The 26,720-nt window shown below is 39.8% G+C and overlaps 1 protein-coding gene across 4 annotated transcripts; it reads right to left on the reverse strand.

The window, feature by feature from the left end:
- Positions 1 to 2,192: 2,192 nt before the first annotated feature.
- On the reverse strand, positions 2,193 to 24,757 carry LOC145449032 (uncharacterized). Of its 4 annotated transcripts, none has more exons than XM_080327493.1 (9): positions 23,965 to 24,757; positions 23,376 to 23,465; positions 19,548 to 19,686; positions 16,339 to 16,511; positions 14,847 to 14,963; positions 14,583 to 14,777; positions 11,359 to 11,467; positions 5,808 to 5,928; positions 3,771 to 3,909 (listed from the first exon to the last, which is right to left on the reverse strand). In XM_080327493.1, the coding sequence occupies exons 1-8, from the start codon at positions 24,011 to 24,013 to the stop codon at positions 5,817 to 5,819; spliced, it is 984 nt and encodes a 327-aa protein (XP_080183619.1). In that variant the 5' UTR covers positions 24,014 to 24,757; the 3' UTR covers positions 3,771 to 3,909; positions 5,808 to 5,816. The 4 variants fall into 4 exon arrangements, with proteins under 4 accessions (XP_080183616.1, XP_080183619.1, XP_080183618.1 ...); XM_080327492.1 differs by having other exon boundaries at positions 14,847 to 14,969; positions 23,376 to 23,462; positions 23,965 to 24,752; XM_080327491.1 differs by having other exon boundaries at positions 14,847 to 14,969; positions 23,965 to 24,748.
- Positions 24,758 to 26,720: the final 1,963 nt, after the last annotated feature.

A 26,720-nucleotide genomic window follows, 5' to 3' on the forward strand; every position in this document is an offset into this window, starting at 1 on the left:
AGCCAAGTCATATGATTCTGGACTAGGGCGGCCGAGACCGACATTTCATTGTTACGTCGAAGAATAGTAAGCTACCTCACTGTTGATATCTCGTCTATCAGTACTGGCACTTGGAAATGCGGCCAGGAACTGTTGAAAGTGAGGAAATTTAGTATATTACGAATGCGAAGAATTCGATGTCACCCGTGCAGTGTTGTGAAAAGTGGATTTAGAAAAACTTGAACTGGAAACTGAACAATCAACACAATGACTTGGACGAGGACTTGACGTCGTGGTGAATCGAAAATGACTCGACTTGAATTGACTCGAGTCAAACCTACCAAAGAAAGATTGACTTGTGACTCTGAACCTATCGACTTATTGGTTACAACCCTGGCGATACTTCTATTGACCGGCTTGTGAAAATAACTTGAAATGTGACCTGCTACGATACATGATTTTTAATTTCCGATACTCCAAAACAACTTTACAAATCACAAGATAGATCCCAATGACGGACCCCGTAATCTCTGCGGTATTTGAAATGCGTGTGATTTCAGAAACAGATTTTTATACATGCATTGTTGTAATGATTTCAATCATTATAATTTAAGCAAATCTTTCCAATGGACACTTATCGCTGGATAAACGTGATTTGTATTTGCACCAATACAGTGGTTCCCAACCTTTTTGTCTTCATTCCCCACTTCAGATTTATTCCGAGCCTTCATTCCCCACCAGGACCGTAACCGCTCGGCCCCGCTGAGCCTGTACGCTTTTCCCTGCAACTTATCAGCTACATTGGGTCTACTGTTTAATGCGTCGGCTTACTTCGACTAAACGCCCGAAGCGCGAAAATTTATATAATTCGTGTTTGAATCGGCCGGTTTGATCGGGAATTGCATATATTTTGCTATCAATTTTATCCCCTCTCTGCTCACGTAATCAGATTGAACGGTAAAGCTGAATGAGCTGTGTTGGAAAAGATAGGACCCCTAAATAAGAATTAAACATCTTCGGGTACACCCGTTGGTATATTGACTTCGTCACACTATGCTATTTCGTTACCTCCTATATATATCTGCTATGTCAAAAGATATGGAAATCGCCAAAACTAAAAGGCACACACGATTTCAAATTGGTATTGCTTTACTGGCAAATTATTTTTCCCTGCGGGATGGCATTTGTCCTGTGGGGTTCAGATCACTAGAACAGGAACATTCGGCGCCAGCCATTTAGCGATTTAAAAATATATGTTGTATATTGAATATATATAACGAAGTTTTGGGTCACCACATGGGCATTCCTTCTCGGTCAAGGTCTTCTCGCTGCTGATCGTTCTGGCACACTTCTCGGAGTTGCATGTTACATGGCCTATAATTTCATATGCCTTGGTGCGTCCTGGCGCAGTAATGACCGACGCCGAAGTCTCCATTTCTATAAATTCTATAAATTCTACGTATTTTCATGGGGGAAGGGTACCCACTAATCAGATATTCGGCATTATTAAATCGCACGCCCAGCGCGATAATTTTTTGAAAAAGTGGCATAAATTTCAAAATAAATACTTCAATTTATATTAATTCACGAAATAATTTTGGGCCCCTTCGAGCTCTCCCCCCCCCCCCAATTAGGGGGTTTGGGGTGCGGCAGTTACGGTCCTGTTCCCCACTACCCCGCACTTTTGTCATCACAGAGCAGCTATATTTGCTTGTTTGAGTACACAAGACACACAACCACACCAGTACGCAAGACAACCGCCAATAACTGCATCATAAAACGTATTGTGAACCAATACCAGTAACGCTCAAAATTTCGCGAAAGCGTTATTTCACGTCAGACTAGTCGTGCTGGATGCGTTTGTGAGTTAAAAATGAGGTTTTGTGAACAACACGCAATATAATTTTCGATACATACATTCCAGAGCAGTCAACTGGTAACGGTAATTGCGCATGTGTCTCCGTGAATTTGTTAACTGTCCTGTAAATAATTTTGAACAAATGCGTCTATTCCCCACCAGAAACCCTTGAATTCCCCACCAGTGGGGAATTCTTCACCGTTTGGGAACCACTGCACTAATAGAACACTCAGTTTATGTAACGATTCCGTAATCCGGCCCGCCAAAGGAAGCAGTCTTCTACCCCTCATAATATATGTCGGAAGCTGGAAACACATCACACTGCACCGGTCCGCCCAAATAAGACATATATATATATATACTTTAAAAACATTTAATCCATTTTATAATAAGAAAACATAAAATGAACGGTTGGTAGGTTTTCAACAAGACTTAAAAATCCATAGTCACAGAACACGAGAAATGGCCATGCATTTCTGGTACCAACATTACAGAACAATAGATCGATGCTCGTTCTTATAAAAACAATCGTAGATTTTAAGCAGATTTAATTCTACGCAGTGGATCTATGACGACCCCGATCAATCACGGTGCTCTAATTCACAAGTATTTGCTCGTTCACGATTATCACCACACACAGACGGAAAAGGAATCAATTCATAATGGACAACTTTGCGGACGCTTACAATGGGAAGCCTCAACAGCGCAAGAAATATTTCTGTTTGTCCGGAATACGCAGATATCACCTCACAGATATGCGATTTTTACTAAGGCATCGAAAAATGGAAGCTGCAAGATTACTACAATGGGAAGTATATCGAAACTATCATTGTAGTTGATAAAGTAATTCTTAGCTGCAAGGACCGTATAATTTTATTACTTTAAAGAAACTTATCTCACTTCTCGACTTATACCATAATAACTAATACTCGAACTATTGTGGCCAGCGCTAATATGAAGTTGCCAGTCTCAAGATTGCGTCAACGGTACCGGGGGCGGTGGGTATTCGGGCGGAGATGGCAGTTGCGGTTGCGAATCTAAAAATACATTATCACTCTCAGCAGCAGGAGACCAAGGTGCCGGGTTCGCCCCAGATGATTGCGACACTTGTTGAGCTGGCATTTCAGTGCTATGACGCTGGGCAACATTCCAGTTATGTACTTCGTACGGACTTGCTGGATTTTGATGGTTTTGTGCTGATCCAACTTGATGAGTACATGCAGTCTGTGGGGAGACATAATGCCCGTAAAACACATCACCGCTGTGCGGTCTGATAGCGCGCATCTGTCGTTTTTTGGCGATCATCTGCATGACTTGCATGTCCGTCGAGTTCAAGGACGCCATGCTACGATTGGTGTATTCGTCGCCTAGGTTCGAGGTCACGTGGCCCATTGATCTTTCGTTCGTCCAGTTTGCTCTTGGTATCATAGGAAAACGTGGGAAAAATCCTGGTTTTTGAGACTTAGGCACGCAGTAGTATGGAGATAAATCGACTTGACTCGGTCGCACTCTTTCCCAACCTGTGTCTAAATCAGGGTAGGGCAATCCTAGATTGCTGCGTTTGTGATAAGGCACATTTTCGCGCGAAATTCTGTTTTGGTGACTTCCACAAGGTTGACAATGTCTTCGACAGGTCCTAGACCTGGATTTACCTTCCACCATGCGGTAATAATCGTACCAGTTCACACAGGGGTGCTTTGAGATGTAATCCCACCAGGGCATGTTTTCTAAATGCTTCAAAGTGTCGCCTTCTGTACGTTCGTTGGGTTTTGGCGTAGGCACACGGTATGAATTTTCTTGCGTAGTTTGGTTTTCGACCTGATTTTCAACAATTGGTTCGTCCATAGTATCATTTTTTGATTTACGTCGACTTGCGATGCATGTGCATATCCACATGAAAGCCAGTATGATAATAAGCACGGCGATTACGATGCTGGAGTACAAAATCACGGCCACGCTGTAGGGTACGTTTGGAAACATGTCTTTCGGATTTGTGAGTATTTCCCACAATGACATGTTGTTGTCTGGCACAGTGTCATCCGTGTTTATGGTGTCTTGAGACGTATTCTGTGCTGGAAAGGAGAGGTTGAGTTTGAGATATGATGCGGAATATATTCAGGGGTGATCAATGTAATCTCTGTTGGTACTCAAGTAGAAGTAGATGTAACGCCGTAAATTTCCACGCAATTAGAAGTACTGTTAGTAGTAGTTAGCAGTGTTGGGATGACTCGAGTCATGACTTGACTCGAGTCAGACTCGAGTCACCTTTTTCGTATGACTTGACTTGACTCGAGTCACTTTGCTAAAATGACTTGACTTGACTTGACTCGGCGTATCAGAAATGTGGATTGAATCGTGACTCGGAGCAAAATTCACGAGTCAATTTCAAGTTATCGGTTTTGATAAAAATCACTGTATCTTGCATATGTTCGGATTGTTCGCAAAACGCTGGTATAACCCAGAAAGCGACCAATCATTCAATGATCGTGCGTTTAACTGAGCCTCCATTATTCTCTCACAATTAAATTGACCACAAACGAAGTGATCGAAGCTTGCAGCTTACGTTGTCGTAAACTAGTATAGTAAAGTAATTTCTGTTCTCTGTCTATACCTCAACCAAACCTCTTGTTCTATTGAAATTGAATTCGAATATAGTTTATATAGTCCTGAACCATTGGCGCAGGCTGGAATTGTATCATATCATTTCGTAAATGGGTAATGTATTGCATTTTATCAATTCGTTTCTCAATTCTCTATTTTGGCTTGTTACTATAAACTGACCGATACTGCGCTTTCTTGCATGTATATTTAACTCTATATTCGTTCATCGGTTCAAAATCAATGACCACTCAATATGCATTTCAGAAAGCTAGCAAAATGCAATGGCGTAACCATGCCTCATACTTCGAAAAGGCAACTTGACTTGAATTGTGACTTGACTCGTGACTTGACTTGACTTGACTTGACTCGACTTGACTCGAGTCACCTCCAAAAATCGAGTGACTTGACTTGACTCGAGTCACCTTCGAAAATCGATTGACTTGACTTGACTCGAGTCAAAATGTGCAATGACTCGAAATGACTCGTGACTCGAAGGTAGTGACTTGATCCCAACACTGGTAGTTAGCAAGTAAATCATAAAAAATGTTAAAGTGGAAGTAGACTAAAAAGTACTTTCTGCTACTCAAAATCCAAAGTTTACGAAATTGTGTTGCCTAAAAAACTGTTCAGGTAAGAGTGGGCGTAGTTTAAAACGTGACCCTTGAGTAAAACTTATTCGAAGTCAGGGGTAATCGTCAGCAACTAGTAGAGAATTGGAAGTAACACTGTATATCAACAATCGTTCACACTTTTATTTGGATCCCTTGGAGAGTACTTTTATCAAAATACGCCAAGCGCCACCCAAAGCCTCCACCTGTACCTCCATAAGGAGACCGTGCAACATCAAAAAATAATACATTGAGCTCGAGCGTTCTCTTCGCTTCGATTATCCGAAATTTCATGTTGGTGATGTCATATTTTGCGATACGATTGTGGATATACAATTTTCTTTCCAAATCTCTAAGTTGCTGACGATTACCCCTGGCGAGTGTCAGCCGAAAATATTCGGGTTCATTTCGATATCAATATTCCATTCAATTGTAAAACTTATTACAAAACCACCTACTTTTTAAAACTTTTCTACTTTTTAAATCAAGTCTAATCTAAAACGCGGGTAATTTTGCCTAAAAATATGGTAAAGTAGAAGTGGAAGTAGTCCAAAATCATCCCCAAACTACTTTCTATCTTTGATAATCCAACGCGTTAAAAGTAAGTAGTTTTGAATAACATAATTGGAAGTGGTTTCAAAACATAACCGCAAGCATAATTGGGAGTAGGCTAAAATCTACTTGAAAACTTCAAAAAAGAACAAGTACTTCGCGACTGACCCCATCTGAGTATAACATTGAATTTTCCTCTACAATCCTACCTTGTGACGTCATATTATGTTCGATTCCTCCGATTCGTAGTTAGAATTCGATAAATGTTGACCGGTCGACGATGTCATCCGGGCTTGGCAGCTTCGGCATTTAATAGCGCGAATCTGTCTTCTAAAATTGATAATCAATTCATTAAGAATTTGATCGTTACTATTCCACAATCGTAAGAATTGCTTCCTCTGAGGCATCATTCTCAATTCTGATTCTGAGTCGGTTATTATGCTTCGAGTCGAGTTATACTCGAGTATCGCTCATTATAGCCTCATAGCAGTATGATATGGACAGTAGGGCTCTTCAAAAATGACTTTTTTTCTCAAATCGTACTGGCTACTTGATAAAATTGTTAGGTTACCTAATTTAAGCCTACACACAAAATTTGGTTCAATTTAAACCAGTAACCGGTTTGCTACAGGAGAAGAAAGTTTCTATTTATTATATAAAAATAAATAATAAAAAATTTGAAAATTTTCTGTTCACCCCATGAAAGTGTTAGGCTGTCTATAGAAACGATGCTCACCAAATTAGGTTCAATTCCAACTAGTGGAAGCGGAGTTATTGCCGTCGAAAAATTTGGATTTGAATAAAATAGTATTTACGGTGACCGATTCTTGGTTTATTTATTATAGTTGTGCTCACCGTAAATACTATTTTATAGTATAGTATAGTACAATAGAACGCCCAGTCGAGTTATGGCACAGACATGCAATTTACGAACTGGGGACAAAAATAAAAAAAATAAACCCGAAGCTATATAAAAACGCAGAAATACATAAATTTTCTACCCCAATAAGGTTGACTGAAAATCTTGAAATCATACAAAAAATGGCGTGGAGCGATGAAGACTGGAAAGAAGCAACGCAAAATAAACTATACAAAGCAATAAAAAAAATGAAAGAAAATACGCCCCACTCTAGAACACAGAGCGGAGAAAAAATAAACTGGAACAAAATCCTGCAAACAAAAATCTTCGGACACAACATCATTACAAACGAAGAGATGGTAATAAACTTCAGGGTAGCCCGCAGTGGCTACATTTTCGGAGACAAAAGGAGAGAGAGAAATCTTATATTAAACCAAAATCAAAAACCACTAGATCTGAGATGTAAATTCTGCAATTCACGAGATGACAACATAGACCACATCTTTTCAGAATGCAGATATATACAGAACATAATTCGTAAACTAGAAAAAATATTCGATATAAAACTGACTAAAAACGCCATAAAATATAACATCAAAACAACAAAAATAGAATGGATGATCATTTCTATCATAAAAAGAACTATTATCAAACTGAAAATCGCCTTAGATATCGATAACCGAAAAGTCTCCGAATAAAAACCCGAAAAAAAATACTGGGGAGGATAAAAAAACGACTAGAAAACCTCCCACATAACGTGCGGCAGACGATAGCGCTCCAACAGGTAAGCGCACATATCGATACGATATGACCTAGCCTGAGCGTGAATGAGACTGGAGTCTTTGGTTGTACTAAGGTACTGCCGCCAGTAAACAGTAAAACAAAAATAATGAAGAAAAATTAACGAGAAAACAATTAGAATTATTTAAATACCGTTCAACCCCCTGTGTTAGAACAAAAAATACCGTTTAACCCCTTTGTTGGAAAAATGGAAAAAATAAATAAAAAAGAAGAACCTCAAAAACCCCCAGACCGGAGCAGGCACCTATACCAGATGTAGAGAGGGCCTGCGATGGCCTGGGTATCCGGAGAGCCGCATAAAAAAAAATGAGGATCGTTTCTATAGACAGCCTAACACTTTAATGGGGTGAACAGAAAATTTTCAAATTTTTTATTATTTATTTTTATATAATGAATAGAAACTTTCTTCTCCTGTAGCAAAGCGGTTACTGGCTGGAATTGAACCAAATTTTGTGTGTAGGCTTAAATTAGGTAACCTAACAATTTTATCAAGTAGCCAGCACGATTTAAGAAAAAAAGTCATTTTTGAAGAGCCCTAATGGACAGCCAACATAGCCTATGTACCTTTCATGCGATGACAAAGACTATTATGCCCGTTCTAAATCACATGAAAGATGATTTGAGATTTTTTCGTCCATGTCTACTTCATTGCACTTTGTGACAATGCTGTGGGTCAATCACGGATTCACAGATATGTGTTTTCTACGAACGCACGGAGCTTTGTACTGCATTTTCTGTATCCTGTGATACGACAAACCTTGGTTTCAAGACTTCTACAGTGGAAAAAGTATCGAAAATATTATTCTCGTTGTTAAATTAACTCCTAAATAGTGACAATGAGAGCATTATTTCAGTCCTAATCCAGTCCTACTTTTAACTTTACTACATTGCAATACGAGCGCTCGAATCGCTTATAGTGTTGGTTGAAATGATTTCAGTTGATTTGGCTCAACTGATTATTTGAAGTGCCGAAATATGGACGTCAATGAAACAGTCGTCGAGCACGTCCACGTGCAAGTCAAAATACAAGCAGATTAGTCGATATATGTTCCCAATCAAAATTGAATTTTTGCATTGCTCATTTTCTCAATGACTTTCGCAACTGTTGTTGAAGTTGGGCAACTTCCACTTGTGGCCTGAGTGTTTCTATTCTATTCTTATATTTTATCGTTACTTCATGACCTTTTTCGTAGTATCAGACTTGGTTTTCAGCGTGTCCAAATTAGATTAAAATTAGAATTATAAATACTGTTTCTTTTTCGTATTAGAGCCTCCTTAGAATTATAGCTATACGGTTTTTTAAAATTAGATTCGAATTATAATTAGTGAATTTGAGAATACTTGGAAATGGAATCAAGTTCAGTCCATATTAAATCACACTTGTTTCCCATAAGCATAAGCCGCTTGCGATATTTCTTCAAACTGCGACATCGACTCGATATTATCTACGAGCCGATCATTATAGTCGGTCGGGCTGTAGCTAACCCAATCAGCTCGGCGCTCATACTAAACTCGAAAACGAGTTGTTTCTACATATACGGAAAGTGGATATGCAAATATGCCTCATATCTCAGACCATGTTGTGACCAGCTTGGAATACTAGATAATTTTAGTTGTCAAATCAGACTAATTAGAGTGAAAAGCCGGTAATCTTATCCAATCTAATTTGTGAAATGTTTCTAGGCTCTCATTTTGATTCTAATCTAATTTCTGGTCGTCCTGGAAATACTACGGGAGAACGAGCCAAGCTTGCTATACAGACATTTGCCGTTGGATATGAAGTGAACGTCAAATGTTTGTTGCAGCTCCTTCTAATTCGGAATTAAATTCAATTTCCCAGTTTTTGCGAATTTATAATTTTAATTCTAATCTAATTAGGAAAACGGTTAGGTAAAATTTAAATTCCAATTTAAGTTGGAAAAGCCGATAGTCTTTAGTTGCCCAACTTCGATTGTTAACGCAAATTCGAATTAAATAACCTGAACCTATAAGCTCTGAGCTGTACCTACGCATATTGACTATGACACAATTGTACAACGCTACGCTGTTCTAAAACTGTATTGAACTCGACATTATCTTACACAAATTCATGCTTACTATGGAGATATACAGGGAGTATCGCATTCGTGTATTGTGGATAGCTATGTCCCGTTATAGCGTACAATATCGTATGAAGCAAACCACATCAGACGACTACGCGTAGGCAGCTCTAGTTTCAGATAAAGGTCCTTCACATTAGGAGTGAAGTAGGCTCATGGTAAATGTATCTGGCAGGCATTAATAAATGAGGCGAATGGAGATCACTAAATGAACTAATGGGAGTGTGACCCTCACCACACGAGAGTACTTATCGTAAATGATCTGTCATCAAGTGAATAGTCGTAATTTCGAGAATAGAATATCATTTACCTTATAGTAACTTTATGTGATGCGTTCTCTGATGAAATAGGTAGGGACATAGCCTGATATTAGTTGGATTACATGTCGATATATTATATATAATAACACACTATCTCACTGTATTCCGATGCCATTAAATTTCGACCCGGACAACTAGCTTATTCTAGTTGTTTAATTATACTAATTATAGGGAAATACCGGTGAGCTAATTCCAATATAATTTGTGAAGTGCTTCTATGCGTTCATTTTAATTGTAATCTAATTTCTGGTTTACCTGTAAATGCTATAGGAGCCAAGCTTGGTGTGCAGACATTTGCCATTCTCATGCTGATAAGAATAAACTATATGATTTGATGCAAACTAAACTTCATTCAATGTCCCAGTTTTCGCGAATTTGGTAATTCTAATTCTAATCTAATTTCAAAAAGAGGCATTAGCTATAAATCTACGTTGAAAAAACACTGTGTAGCTATAACTCGAATTCCAGTCTGATTTGAAAAATAAACTCTGAGTAGCATTGTTGGTAGTTTTTGCAATGCTATTTCCCCTCATATTTTTAAACTATATTGGTTGACATTTAGTGTCATGCAAATTTTTGCGGGCAGCTTGCAGTCACCACCGCTGAGCATCGTCGGTTTTGTGGAAAATCTGATTTATGACACTATCAAGTAAGTTTCAGACAGCACCATAATTGGATTAGAAAATGTCATATTCATTTCCCGTGGCAATCCAGTACGGTGATGGACAACAAAAAACTATAGGTAATTTTCAGCTTTCCAAATTAGATTAGAACTGTAATGATAGCTACGCATTTTTTTCAAAATTTGATTAGAATTAGAATTACTGAATTCGCAAAAGTTTTTAAACTGAATTCAATCCCGCATTAGAAGGAAATACAACATGATTCAAGTTCAGTTCATGTCAAATCAGAGTTGAATCACATGCGCATTACGCATGAAAATAGCAAGTGTCTGTGCACCGAGCTTGGCTCGTTTCGCGCAATACGGTTCTCCTATTGTAGACTACATTAAGAACACCATAAATCAGATCAGAATTCAAGTGAGAGCATAGAAAGTAATAAGCGAACTCATAATCGTCATCCAGAATTAGGACCTAAGTGTTGGAGGTTTATCTAGGCTCCTCCTCGCCATCTCATCCGTGCAAGCGGTGTCATAAAAAACTAGAAGTAGGCCGTACTACAAAGTCGGCATCTGCGGTATAAGATGAAGAATATTGGCCTGGTGTAAATGACCATGGTAGTTGATAAACGCCATGAATACCACGTGGCGAGATAGCCCAGTGGTATAATCTGCGGCTGCAACACCAATGGGTGCGGGTTCGAGTCCGACCGAGGTCGACTTCCGAATTCCGATATCTAAGTGTTGGAGGTTTACCTAGGCTCCTCCTCGCCACCTCATCCGCGTCAGCGGTGTCTTACAAAAGCCTACAGGTGGGCCGTGCTATAAGTCGGCAGTTACGGAAAATAAGAAGAATAACGGCCTGGTGTAAATGACCATAGTAGTCGACAAACACCATGAATGCCCCAAAAAACAACAAAACAACCATGAATACCACAAACCAAACAAACTCATTAGCGACAGCACACGGTGACTGTAAAATCGAACCCGCTATTTCATACGGCTGTTATGAACCAGCATATTTGAATCGCAACATTGTTATGGTAGATTTGAACGACATACCTTTGCGATACGAATAGATAAGACGTGAAGATAACGTATATCGCGCACGAGACTCCCGCCACGATAAGCACAGCGAGTTGCCAGTATGATAGTGATGCAACCCCATTTTCTGCAAATGAAATAAGCTATACTCATCGTGCGATGTATATTCGCAACATACCAGGGATATATCTACAACTCCCTAAATATAAAAATTCCTCGTAATACACCAACGTGTTGAACAGTGAACAGCTTTATAGCCATTGACAAGCTAGGACATGAAATGAAGTATAGAATGGCTCCATCTGTACACCTATAAGCTATATAAGAAACATATAAATATTCCAAGTGTATCAGTCGCAGATTATAGATCTCCTACTCCCTACTACCGTGTTGTGCAGTATCGAAAATCGCCGATATTTTTTACTTCTCATGGCCTATGTCGATACTGCAGGGGTTCTCAACTCGCGGGCCGCAAGCGGCCCACAGACGATTATTTTGCGGCCCACGGCATCTTTCATTATGAACGTAATTGCTACTCTGCCACGGGACTGTTATGGCAGACCGATGTGTCATATTTGTCGAAGTACAGTTGTTGTAACGAATTGTAGAAGCTTAAAATGATTCCACGATAGTTTCTTCTGGAGTTATACATATCGCGTGATCTTAGAGAAAACGTTGCTAGCTAAGTTTCAAGCCCAACAATCCATATTTCGAGGTATTGGTAAAATTGCCGACGACGTTACATACGTATTGTTCAAAATTGCTTGGAATAACGCTAAACCCAAGAATTTGCTAGAGGTGTGACTTCAATAATACTTTAACGTACTGTACAAATATTCGCTGTTTCCGGAACTTAGCAGCAAGACCAACATCACCTGACAAATTTCGAAGCTACAGTTGTCTGATTCAACCGTCACCATAAGAGTAACAGCAGTGTCAGTTGATCTTTTATCACATGTTCTGAAACACGTTGTCATGTAGACTACTTTAGCCTAGCATTGGACGAATCCATCGACTTCTCACACATTGCATAGCTAATTATCCAGGTGTGTTTTATCACACTGGACAATGTGGACATATTTCCAGAGGAAATGCTGACGGGGCAAACGTGGGGATGAGATAATATGTGAAAAACATCAACTTGACAAAGCTCACTTCTGAGCTGACTTCTGTACCTATAGGTGCAGGGCTCCAGTCATGGAAGGAAAGGCAAAAGGGTTGATTGGTTTGCTCAGAAATTACCCCGAACTGCCAGACTTCTTCTGATATCAATGAGAGCTCAAAGTGATAATGGCCTCTGTAACGAAAAAGTTACCTTAATTCTATACTTGCTTGTTCACGCATTAAAACAGAGATTTTGATTCTCTAGTGAAGGGGTTTGGAGGTGCATATACCATCTTGGCAACGAATGCAATGCACACTCCATGAAGGGATTTACTTGCGCCGCTGGGAGATGGATATTCTCACAAAAAAAAACAGCAACTGCAAACTTGCGAACGCTGTCCATTATGGCTTTAGAGCAGTGGTTCCCAAACGGTGGGTAATTCCCCACTGGCGGGGAATTCAATGGTTTCTGGTGGGGAATAGACGCATTTGCTCAAAATTATATACAGTCAAGTCTACATATTCACGGAGAGACATGCGCAATAACAGCGTTACCAGTTAACTGCTCTTGAATGTATGTATCGAAAATTATATTGCGTGTTGTTCACAAAACCTCATTTTTTCTGGATAGCCAATGATGGCGTCACAAACGCATCCAGCACGGCTAGTGTGACGTGAAATACCGCTTTCGCGAACTTTTGAGCGGTACTGGTATCGGTTCACTTCACAATACGTTTTATGTTGCTGTCAAAGGCGATTGTCTTGCGTACTGGCGTGGTCTTGTGTCTTGTGTAGTCAAACCAGCAAATAACTGCTCTGTGATGAGAAAAGTACTGGGTAGTGGAGCGGTTGGATAGTGCTGGGTCGAGCTCAAAGTATTTTTTTTTAAATTTATGCCACTTTTTCAAAATAAATTTAGCGCTGGGTGCGCGATTTAATATTGCCGAATATCTGATTATTGGGTACCCTTCCCACACGAAAATGGAGAGTTCGGCGTCGACCATTGCTGCGCCACGACGCTCCAATGCATATGAAGTTATAGGCTATGTAACATACAACTCCGAGAAGTGTGCCACAACGATCAGCAGCGAGAAGACCTTGGCCCAGAAGAAATGCCCTTGTGGTGACCCGAGACTTCGATATATATACAATATGCATGTATGTTTAATTGGCTAAATAGCTGGCGCCGAATGTTCCTGTACTAGCGATCTGAATCCCACAGGACAAATGCCATCCCGCAGGGAAAAATTATTTGCCAGTAAAGCAGTACCAATTTGAAATCGTATGTGCCTTTTAGTTTTGGCGATTTCCATATCTTTTCACATATCAGAGGTCACGAAATAGCATAATGTAACGAAGTCAATATACCAACAGGTCCACCCGAAAATGTTTAATTCTTATTTATGTTTCCTACGTTTTCCAACACACCTCGATCATCTCTACCGGTAAATCTGATTACGAGAGCAGAGAGGGGATAAAAAATCGACACCAAAATATATCCAATTCCCCATCATATTGGCCGATTCAAACACGAATTATATAATTTTTTCGCGCTTCGCGCGTTTAGTCGAAGTAAGGCGAAGCACTAAACAGTAGACCCAATGTAGCTGATAAGTTGCAGGGAAAAAACGTATAGGCTCAGCGGGGCTTACGGGGTTCTAGGGGCGCAAGACTAACGTTTTTTTGGCGGGACTCAGTGAGTCTGTTTTATCAAAACTTTTACATCATTTCAACACACCACAAAACTGAGATACAATGAAAAGATAGGAAGATGTCGAAACAACTTGGAGTAGTCTTTGAGATCAGAAACCCACCTTGACTGACAAAGAGCAGTTGCCGTCCTGGTGGGGAATGAAGGCTCGGAATAAATTTGAAGTGGGGAATGAAGACAAAAAGGTTGGGAACCACTGCTTTAGAGTGCATAAAAATGTACTAAATACCCGTATAAGACTGGCAAATAGGCTGTAGTAGCCTAACTTTAATAATAGCCCATTGATAATGTTCTGCGGCCCGCAGCTTCTTTTGCTGTCAAAATGCGGCCCGTTATCCGAGGGAAGTTGAAAACCCCTGCGATATTGCGTTCAAAGTGTAATATCGACTCGATATGATCGGTGAATCCATAATCGAGCTCTACTTACGACATGCATCGCACGTCAGAGAAGCCGACCATACGCCATTTTGTTGACATTCGGCCACCCTGAAGGTATCCTCGTGTTTGTGCTTGCCAGGACAATATATCCAAATGGTCTGTCCAGGATCAAATGTTTCTTCAGCAGAATCAAGACTACATGCAGCGTGGCTTCGGTAAGTGAATTTGATTTGTGAACGACCATCTGTAATGTACAATAAGAAAGAGTAACGTACAAGGAATTGATGTCAGTATAATTCTATGTATGTGGTACCATTTCGTTCGGCTTTCTTGCTGATAGAACGGGTTGTTATCTCGATTGAGTCCCCTGGTTTCGTGGGGCTTGAAGTGGCGTCGGAGAGACCTTTTTGTGCAGTAGATCCGAGGTCATCTATAACTACCAATTCGATGATATATTGGTTTTATTCAGAACTAGTCAAAGTAGTCAACGTATAGAAGTAGTAGTTACGCCTTAAATTTCTACTCGGGTACAAGTACAACTAGCGATTTACAAGTAAGTAAAAAAGTTGATATCTCAGGCCTTAAAATCTGAAAACTGAAAGTAGAAGTAGTCTACAACCATACCCACTTGAAGAAATAGTGCGAGTAGGAAAAATCTACTTGAGTACTTCGAAAAAAATAGAACTACTTTGTGACTGACTATTATTATTCTGCGGTGATCAGAAACGAAGTAGCTTATTCCTACTTTTTGGAGTTCTCAAGTAGGTTTTGCCAAGAAGTTATGTTAACTGACTATTTCCACTTCTAATTACCAATTTAGACGCTAAAATTCGGCGGAGCGGCATCAACTGCACGAGTAATTCGATTCTTAATCGAGTTTAGGCTGCGATTCGAGTAGCGAGAGACGTGTTTTCTAGTAATGAGATTATATTTACCCTTCACCATGCTATAAATTTTATCAACGGGAATGATAGCTTCAACGCTATTTTACATTGTAAAAGTCTGTGGACCTCGATTGGTCGGATCGCAGCATACGGAACATGTACATGCAAATGACGTATATGTGAAGCAGGGCTGTTCAAAAATAACCTTTACCTTGGTCCTGGGGATTCACTGATTAAATTGTTTGGTTTCCTAAAAAAAAGCTGCACACAAAATTTTGCTCAATTCCAACCAGTATACGCCGACGCAGAGCCAATTGAATTTAAATTGAATTGAATTGAATTCCCGGGATCCAGAAAAAGGTATTTTTGAACAGCCTAATGTGAAGTGATGATCAAGCCACAACATTGGCACAATTTGTAATGAAATAGGCAAGGTCAAGCTGGGTGATACTAGAAAACTCAACTCGATTTTGCCAGGCCCCACCCGTGTCCCCATGATATATCTGTGACAAGTCATTTCAATCTATTCGAGTAGAAGCAATTTGTTACCAACCACTTTTCACAACCACAGCGACTGATATCAGATCCATCCTGAGGAATAGTAGAGTAATCTTACAGCTGGCAAAATGACAATTTTCTTCCTCATCGCTAACCTCACTGCCATAGCAGTGTCTCAAGAAGCCCAGTATGACGGTGAGCGCGCCAGTAAGAAATCGGCAGTAAAGTACAAGTCCGGATGCATGAAAGAGAGAGGACTGAAGTTGGGAGCGCGGGAGTGTGGAAGTCGTCAGGAAAGAATACGGAAGCAAAAATCCTGTACATTACTAATATCATTGTCGTGGAGTACATGACCTTAATAGGCGATAAACACCACCGTTGTATGTGTTAAATAAACAAACAAACAAATGACAATTTTCTAACCTGTTGTTCGGAACGCGAGCCGAAATCCTGATCTTTGAAGTGAATCGTCGCTCTTGAACTTGATACGAGCCCAAGTACCAACGTTCGCCAGTATCTTCTCCGTAGATGATGTATCGCTACCGCAATATCGCACCGTCTCAATACCAACGTGACTTATGGAAACGTAGTCATGCCTGGAATGAAAGCCAGCGTCAACCGAATCGAGTGTGATATTAATAACTGTGATGATGACGACGTATTCTGATCGATATATGTTAACCACGCGAAAGAGCACTCGTGTTGCTAAACACAAAGATGCATGTACAAAATATTTGGGGGTTTCATGTTTATTCAACGAGATTCAATCATTATTTGTATACGCTAGACGGCGCATGCCTTCCTGCATTTCCTGGACAGTGGACAAATCTATTAAGAAACATTCTAGATATAGCCGTCTAAGGGTATTCTGTGTATCGGTAGTAATCTGCCCACCGGACATTCCTCACTGTATTTACCAATCTTGTTGCGTCATCAACTATCTTGTTCGATCTAGTAGTGTATTAGTTGTGTTATCACCGGAATATAAGGAAGACAGCCATTTAGTCCCTTCAAGCTAAATATGCTACTGACTACTTTAAGATCGCGAGCAGTCGACGAGCATGTCCACATTCAAGTCGAAATACGAGCAATTACTACTAAATAAATACAGTCCATCCTCAAGATTGCCTGACCACGACTGACCTATCGATCTCGCTTTCCATGACACGCCGCCCTATTTTCTTGTCGCTTCCTTTTTCTATACTATCTTCTTTACTTTTCATTCAGTGTGCATTAGGGTTATGACTAGAAAAAAAATTTGCCTGCAGCAGGAATTAATGAGCATTTTGGTATAAATTAAAAAAATTATAATCATTTTGTTCAAATCGAAAAAAATGTCCCGCACAAACCAACTTCAATTTTCGACACTGGTCCAAATATAGAAAAAAAATACAATTCAAAGGTATTCTTTGCTACAAATTTAATCTTCATTTATATGTCCTTTTGTACTTCTGGTAAAGTTCATCCACCAATTTGACTTCTCTTTCTGTTATTATGTTAGTGCCAGGGACATCTACAATGGAAATATCCGACTTCCAATGGGATTTTAAGGCACTTTATCGCAGCAGGACATTCGAGCGCAAAAATAGCAGCAAATCATCTTTGGTGTACTCTAGACTAGAGCCCGATCGATATTGGATTATTGGGTCGATACCAATAAAACCGATATCTCACACCTTGACCGAGAACCCCAATACATTCAGCCGATATTCAAAAGAAGTTGGATATACATAAGCACATTTTCAAAGCTTCAGGGCATTTATTTGAACATCTTTACAGCCATTGTTATAATTGAACATTAAATAAACTAGAAAGGCTACATCTGGACACCTGTTAAGTGTAAGCTTTGTGACATATATCAATGTTCTCAGTCTAGCGGTCAAAGATTATAGATTTCTGACTTCCTACCGCCTTGTTATGACGTCACAAAAATTGACGACAATTTTCCAGCTCCAGTGGCTGATACCGCTAGTTCTTTCAAAGTGTGAAATCGTCCCGATATTATCGGCGAACCGATAAACGGTCGGGCTCCAGAATATTCCATCTATAGACATCTGGTTAGAATACCAGGTTTCCTGACACGCGTTTGCGAAGAATAAGCATGATATCTCAATAGTTACTCTCCATCTGGGGACTTGGAAGTACGGAATTATAGCCATTGAGCTCCATCTCGCATTGCGTAGAGATGGAAGTTTATGCCATTTGATTACTGGTAATCTACTATTTCCTCTGAAAGAGAGGCATGCTCTGCACAGCACATAGATAAACTTAAAATCATCCCTCCATCCTCGGTTTTCCAATATTTTCAGTTGAAATCCTGGCTTGATGGATTGTACCAAGTTTTCGTAGTGTTTTACCATATCATCTCCAAATTTGTAGCTGATAGTTGGATTTGTTCAGGATGTGGGACTGAAGAACTCTGATATATGCTTCAAGAATCGATAATATTATGTTGGCAACAAATGTATTGTGGTTTATGAAAACCCTTGCTCATCATTGCAATTTGCAGTTTTGCAACAACGCCATTCCGCCGCCCAGTATCAACAGATGCTGAGTCACATATGATATGACATTTTCAAATTTTCATCATATTCCTCTAATCGGTTTTCTAGACCGCTGAAAATATGTTGACTTGTTCTACTTTCGCCTTTTCGAACAACCAGTTCGATTTGTGTCAGACAAATTGGAATTATACGATCTATACAGTCTACATCTAAAATCGAAATTAATAATTATTTATTAATTATTTAATTTTGACTGTAAGCAAGAAAACGATAGGAATAATTCAATATGAGCGATCAAAATTTACCAAAATATTATTTACATCTTCGCAATTGGAATTGTGTCAGTTAAATTCAAATCAGTCGGTATATATATTATATAGTCCGTATCTACAAAGAAAGCCTATCCTTCATACCGTGAAAACTGGAAAAAAAATTTGCGGGAGGTTTTTGTTTAACCAGTGTTAACTTTTGGTATTTTTGCAATCAGGACACAAAAGTTCATCGTTTGTGACTACAAAATTTTGAATTTTTTTTCTAGTCATAACCCTAGTCTGCATGTCTCCTCTTTACATCGCCTAGGCCCAGGTGGGTGTCTGATTCCATAAGACTACTCCAAGTCGATTCGACATCTTCCTGTCTTTTCATTGTATCGCTTTTTTGTGGTGTATTGAACTGATAAAATTGCTAATAAACCAATGATGAGTATAGGCTACTCATACATGCATCGGTAAATTATCGGAACTTGCAGTGGTATCAGGTGAAGGGAACACAGCTCTATATCTAGGATAATACAGTTGGTTTAGTGACCATAATATGTACCGGTAATCAGCTATTGCGAAGCTGCTATTAATTATTAGTCCTGCTTGAGCTATTAACCCCTGTTGTCGAGTTTGTGATATCGTGTGATAGATTCCTTAAATTTTGATCCGTATAAATAAAAGCTAAATTATGTTCATAAGTAACTTATACCAGAAGGTAATTACAGACCGTGGCGGAGCAGTCCCTTATGGGAGATAAGCGCTACTACAACTTTTTACAATGCTAAGAACAATAATATTAGGATTATCTTACATTTGCTGCATTTCCGCTAAAAAAAAAACGGGCTAAAATAAATATTCAATTACTCACAAACAGTAGTCTGAAGTTTCGATGTCGATATCGATAAAGTTCAACGATAGTCTGTGTCTCATCGTAGGCGCACGTATTGTCCATTCGCAATCACTGTTCGCCTTATATTGAAGTGGATACCCAGGGGACTCTATGATGCCTAACAGCGGAATAAGATCATTCGATAAATATCAGCAAGACCAACCGCATATGTATATTGCAGACTTGTAAAAACTATTACAAACTATCACAGACTATTACTACAGACTTGTACAAACTAACAATCTAGTTAGCAGATATTCATCTGACTACTTTTTTAGTAGTTATAGTTCTAGTTGCACATTTTGACAAAAAAGATTAGTTGTAGTAGGCTTCAACTATGAAAAAAGTGTCGTCGTTTGGCAAGAACCGTGGTACCGGCGCTCTGTTGTGTAATGTTCTTGCAGCCATTGCTAGTTTGGAGTCATCACTACTATAAAAGTGACGTAGCAAAGGCGTGGGTTTGGGGTTTCGACCCAGAGATGGAAGCGGGCCGGGTGAGCCGGACCCGAACCCGGCCCGAACCCGACAAGTTCAGCCCGAACCCGGCCCGAACCCCTCGGTCGAGTTTTCAGCCCGTTTCGGCCCGAAACCAAGTTCAAATAGCAATTTTCAACTGTTGCGAGCAAATAAGCTGATATACGATTCAAATTTCGAGCTTTTCAACGCTTTCAATGCTCTCACTTTGTTTTCTTTTGATAGCAATCTTGCATATGGCAAGAGAACTTAATATATCTGAATGAGAATACGCTGAAAACAGCCCCACTGTTAACTTAGTTCCACCATGCTTTTTGCAAAATATGAACTGTATTAAATGGTTCAATATTAAACTAAATTAAAGAAATAAAGGAATGAAATTGGCCAAGATGAGAAAAAATAGTCTGTTCAAAATACAAGTCAAATGTCATCCATACAAAGGGCGTTGCATTCACACGTTATACGAAGAATTGATTATTTCAATAGCCTCAACAGTTACTGGAGACAGTCGGGTTCGTCTCTGCGACAAGGTCAGACCGCACGAAGAAAAATCTCTTTCGGATTGCGCACTTGAGCACTGGGCTGCAAACATCTTTCTAGCCACCCTGGAGAGCGTTGGAAAGTCCCGTTCATGGTTTCTCCAGAAGTCCAGCGGATTGGGGTGCGATGATGCATTTTGGTATTCCTTGTACCGTTGAAGTTCCTGAAGTAAGTTTCGCTTGATACTGTCAGACGAAGCGAGGCTTGGAGCAGAATGTCTGTCAAGACCGTCGCGAAATTGGGAGAATGGATCATCAAGTTCGATTGGTCGCATTTCTCTTGCTACTGATCGAACATAGTCTTGATTTCCTGGGCTATTGTCGGCAACCTTTTCCATGTGTTCAATTACCCATTTATCAATGTCCGAGAGCAATCTTATCTTGAATGAGACCTCTTCATTACTAATAAGTGGCAGAAATTCAAATCGTTTGAAATTTGGATCGAGAAAGGTAGCTAGCCAGTGATGGGCCTTCAGCGAAGATTTAAAATATACTGTGTCCAAAAGTTGTCTAAGTTCTGTCTTCATGGCCTTGATAACGGGATGGTCATTCTGGCAAGGTTTTGCAAGTTCAAACGCCTTATAATACGCTAGCACGGCGTAGCCTATCGTTGGTTTGGAATTAAATTGCATAACATCAAATATATCGCCGAATGGTTTCATGAATTGTAAAATTTCCGCGTTCATTCTTCGATTAACAGATGCTATGAGCTGCATGCGGTCTCTGTGTGGTTCTGAAAGAATGCGCACCAAAGCTTCATAACTTTCGTTGATGGAATATGCTCTATCAATATAGCCTTGCCATCTCCGAGTTGACGAGCCTTTTTTCAACGACACGGGCAGTTGTTCCTGCACACCGGAGGCTTGATTACAATACTTTACCAGAGAAGATGCATTGTTATCGTAATCGAGCAATTCTGACTGTGAAGTGCATACCCGTGACCACATGGTTGAGAAGCAAGTGTGTAGCCTATGTGCCATACAGTCAAGGCGTGCGGACGTTTCCAACATTCCTACTCGAAAGGCAGCGACAACATTTGCACCGTGGTCGGTAGTTGCCGTAATGTTTGAAGCATCAATAGCATATTCAGCCAATATAGTCTGTATAACCCGTGAAATATTTTCAGCAGTGTGACGTTCAGTCCCAAAATGACGTACCGTCAAAACTTGATGTTTCAGTTCAAAGCACTTATCAATCCAGAAGACGTGTACGTCTAGGTATGACGTATGCTTGTATTCGTCCGTCCACAAGTCCAACGTTACTGCGACGGCTTCGGCTAACTGTGGTTCAACTAAAACCTCTGTTGTCCTTTCCCTTATTACTGCAGCTTTTTCCTTGCAATATAACGATATTGTTTTACGTCCATATATCACGTCTGATACATTAAAACGTCCATGCGTCGCGGACATGTTCACAAATTGCTGTAATAGCTTGATCAGGCCGTCATTTTCAACTGATTGAAAGGCATGATAGCCACGAACGCAAAACTCCAATTCAGCAGTTTTTATGTCCAGCTTTTCAGATTCGCTTAGTCTAAGCGTTTTATTTGCAAACTGTAACATTAGCTGCTGCTTCTTTTTTCCATGAGACCCAGGCTTGCAATGTTCGGAATGGCGCTTGATATGGGACGACCCTGTTTTTTGGCAATCGTATTTTAATACTAGTTTGCAAACACCGCATGAAACTATTCCGGTCAAAATTTCCGGTGTGACACCAATTACATCATTAGTAGGCTGACAACGCCGTGCTACGACTTTCATTGTCCTCCAAAACTCTGATCGACCTGGAGCAGGAGAAAACGTAAATCGTTCTGGATGTCTTTGCAATTCTTTTGATAATTCATGTGTCGTCTGCATTATTTACTGTTAGTGTAGCCTACTATATAACAATACTACCGCTGTCACATAGCCTAATACAATATAAGTTAGTTTCCGTATAGACCTAAAGCAATTCACCATGGACGACAAAATCAATATGGCGCATCTAAAAGCTTTCTTTAATAAATATTAACACCGCCGTAACACATCTATCGATCAATTCTGCTGTGCCACAACGGAAGCCGTCGTCTCATCACCTGCTTCTAGCTGTTCAGTTCAGCATGCCTCATCGAAATTTTAACTAAATTGGTAGTAATCCAGGCTCCAGCATGGTAATCCATCCATCCGTAAGTCATGTTTTCGTCACAATGTGGCCTGAATAATGATCAATGTCTGGCGTATTTGGGACACTTGTTTACTATTTAGCTGACATTGTTTCATTATTCAATCATAGTCTTCGGGCCGTCTTATAATGAAGTTTATCTGGGTTCGTACTGCGTATAAAATTTATTCACAGATATTGCCATACTTACGTGATACGGTATTGGTGTGTCTTATATGTAGTTGTGCCACTTTCGAACAAAATTGCAAATCAAATTTGTAAATTAAGTCAATGCTTTTCGTAGTGACTATTCGGCCCGATTCAATCCCGATAATTTTTATAACTTTATGCCCGAACCCGGCCCGAGCCCGGCCCGAACCCGAAAAGCCCGGCCCGACTTCCATCTCTGTTTCGAACCCCGCCCCCCCATTTCAAACAAATTCGCCACCTGTTCCTTTTGAAAGCCAATTTTATCTGCAATAGCGATTACTGTCATCGGCGATTCAGCGATTACTGTCATCGGTTATCAGTGGGTTGTGATTTAGTTGGTAGCGGATTTCCGACGGTCGGTTGAGTAGTTCTAGTACTATAGTTGCGCATTTTACAATTCCAGTAGTTTGTACAAGCCAGGTCAATTCTGTTCACCAGTAATTACCGCTGTATCCAGTAATCGTTTCGTTTCCACACTGAGGAGTGTCCTGGCTAGACTCTGACGATATTCCGCCGAACGATTTCGTAAGATCTGCTGCGAATTGAACACAAGCATGTTAAAACGTTCTTGAAAAGTTTCAAGGACTTTTATCAAGTGGTTATACCTAGTGATCTAGTGGCGAATTTAAGTCATAAAGTATTGTATGGAATGAAGGTAATGACGAAATCCACGAATCAATATAAAGTATAGGCCTATCCTGATGTGATCACAGTGGCATGCTTATTCTATACCTGAGTTGTTTCTTGAAATGAAGTTAATTTTTACTTTCTAGGGGGTTAAGTATTTCGGTAATTTATTTTTGTTTCAATAGCCACTATTATGTATGCACATTGAGGGCAAATTCAGTCACCACCTTGTCAAAAAACAGGCTTAGGAAACACTTCACTACCGTATTCGGACTAAGCTCTAATAATGAATTCGTGTTCAGAAAGTACAACAATTGTAGCAATAACACAACGATCACCTATTTTGAGAGTCTGTGGAATTGTCGCAACCCAGCACATTGAACATTTCACAGTAACACACGACTTACCTGACAGGAGCACCGCTGTTAGGAAGATTAATTTGCTGACAATATCCATCTCGAATACAGGTGGAGCCTAGGCCTATATCTCAACGAAAGCAGAGACCTATTTTGAGTACAAACTAAAAATGACACGACATTTATCAAACACGGCGAAATAACCAAATCCGTGCTCGTTTATCATTGAAAAATCAAAATTCTCGCACAATAACAGCGACATTTGAATTCATATTGCAATTTTTGAGGCCAGACATATACAGATCACTGGATTTCTAAAATGGGCAACTAGAACTAGAACTGTATTCACTCACTTTTTGAACCGCGCAGCTATAATTGTAACTTGAATTACTCATTTTTGAATACTCGCAACTAGAAATCGAACTTTTCAATACTCGCAACTAGGACTAGGTAAAACTACACACTTTTCAAAACCCAAAACTAGAACTACACAATTTTCACAACTCACAACTAGAACTGGAACTAGAGCTACTCACTTTCCAAAACTCACAACAGGAACTAGAACTACTCACTTTTCAAACTCACAACTAGAACTAGATTTAGAACTACTCACTTTCCAAAACTCCCAACTACATCAAGAACTATACCTAGAACTACTCAATTTTCAAACTCACAACTATAAGTAGAGCTAGAACTAGTCACTTTTCAAAATCTGCAACTAGAACTATTTAAAAATCCAGTAGTCATTCGAACATCAACTAACTAGACTGGACAAGTCTGCCTACGAGCCCACTACAATATGGCTATGTCAAGAATCGCCCCGCTCATTACAACGTTCGACTTTCAAGTACGCTGTATGAACTTATGAAAAATCATCGCCGAACAATCCTTCGGCATGAAAGCATTTTGAGAGCAAGAACTGTTGGCGCAGGGTTACTTGAAGAACACTAAAACAACAAAGGTTTCGATTAAACTTCCTTCGACTACGAGGGCCCCGTACAGGTGTAGTGGAGGCGAATGAGTGGGATGGCTACTTCAGATCAAGCTGTCCGATTATGAGGGCTTTCAAGATTTAAACCCACGTCTGTATATGGTATAATGAAGTTTGTAATATAATTGGAAGATCTGCGAACATATTCTATATCGCAATAGGCGTATGATTCTGATATGGGAAACAATACATATTTGACGAGACACTCGGAAGGTACACAGCTTCAATATTCAATTAATTAATATATTGGTATTGAAATAAACTCGAATAATTTTTGTCAGAGGTAATCGTCAGAAAGTAGTAGAGAATTGAAAATAACATTGTCTATCAACAATCGTACCACTGGCCGAAAATATTTGGGTCTGATGAATAATGAAGTCCTGCGCCTCAAAGAAGCTGTATGAATATCCAAAATCTTTTCAGTAAATAACACATCATTAGCATGAAAACTCGAATAATCGAGCTCAAGCTCAGTGTATTACTTTTGGATGGACACAAGCGCCGACTAACGTGTTTTGGTGATCATAGGCGGAGCAGACTGGAACAAGCGGTAGGGGAGATTGGACGGTACTAAAAAATTTAACACCTCATCACTTAGCAAGAAACTGAGAACCGTTGAATAAAAGGATGGACCAACAGGTGTCGAAGACCAGTTATAGTTTACGACTCGAAGTTTGGAATTGTAATGCAACTTCCATGAAGTTCGCTGCCGCGACTTTCTGCGTGCCGTGATTACTAATGTCCTCCATTTATTGTGTGACACTGCTGGCATGGTTTTAAGGGAGATTTGATGACGATTTTGATTCCACGCACTCTTCCGTTGATTTTTATATATTTTGTAAACAGGCCTTTGGATATCAATGGTCCCCTGTGATCCAGCCAGATTGTGTCGATGTGACCCACCAACTTCTTCAGAACAAAAATCCCCAAAAACTTCAAAACTTCAAAATCGCTATTCTGCCCCTAAAATAGCATGCGGGGCGATCCTGAACTGCTCCGACTAAGTTGGCTACCAATTTAAAGCACATCGGGATTACGGTTGATATGACACTATTAAATCATCGAGTGATCTATATTCTTCATGTCTGTTTTAAAAATATTTACGATGTACCATTGTGCCCCGCCCTCCCTTACGTGTTTGGACTACTGCCACTTCTACTTAAAAGTTTCCAGTATTTAGGCAATGCTCACTCTCAGGGAAAAGAGTGTGCATTCACACCCGTCTACCTTCCCTGATATAAGGGCGTTAATATACACTTATGGCACAGGGAACCAGAACCTATACCTCAGACTTATACCACGGTATAAATATCGAGTACATTTTATTCCAAAGTATGCAGGTAGGATTTATAACAGAGATATCATTCTGAGATAGGTTCTGTTTTCATGTACCACCTTTTTCTGCCCTTTGGCTGCGAATACACACTCGACTAATCGCTAAGAGTGCAGAGCCCACAATTGAGTATTAGATTGATTCGATGCCTAGCCGAGTAATAATCGCTGAATCGAGTGTTTGAGTACCACATGTTATGATGCCATACTTTGAACGCGACCTGTATCGGATATCGATACCGATAAAACCGATCACTAGCACGTTCACCGGTAGCACTAATCTATTCAGCCAATATTCTGAAGATACTGTATTTAGCTTAAAATCGCATTTCCCAAACTTCAGACCATTTGCTTGAACAGCTTTACAGCCGTTGATATTCTTGGAGATTACATAAACTAGAAATGCTGCATCTGGACAATTATAAGCCGAGAAAATCGCCTTTCCGAGACGTCAATAGAATATTATAGAGCAAATAGCAGAATT

This window comes from Botryllus schlosseri, chromosome 10 (assembly GCF_051294905.1).
Source record: "Botryllus schlosseri isolate E-star chromosome 10, Bs_hap1, whole genome shotgun sequence".
In the NCBI taxonomy this organism is placed as follows: domain Eukaryota; kingdom Metazoa; phylum Chordata; class Ascidiacea; order Stolidobranchia; family Styelidae; genus Botryllus; species Botryllus schlosseri.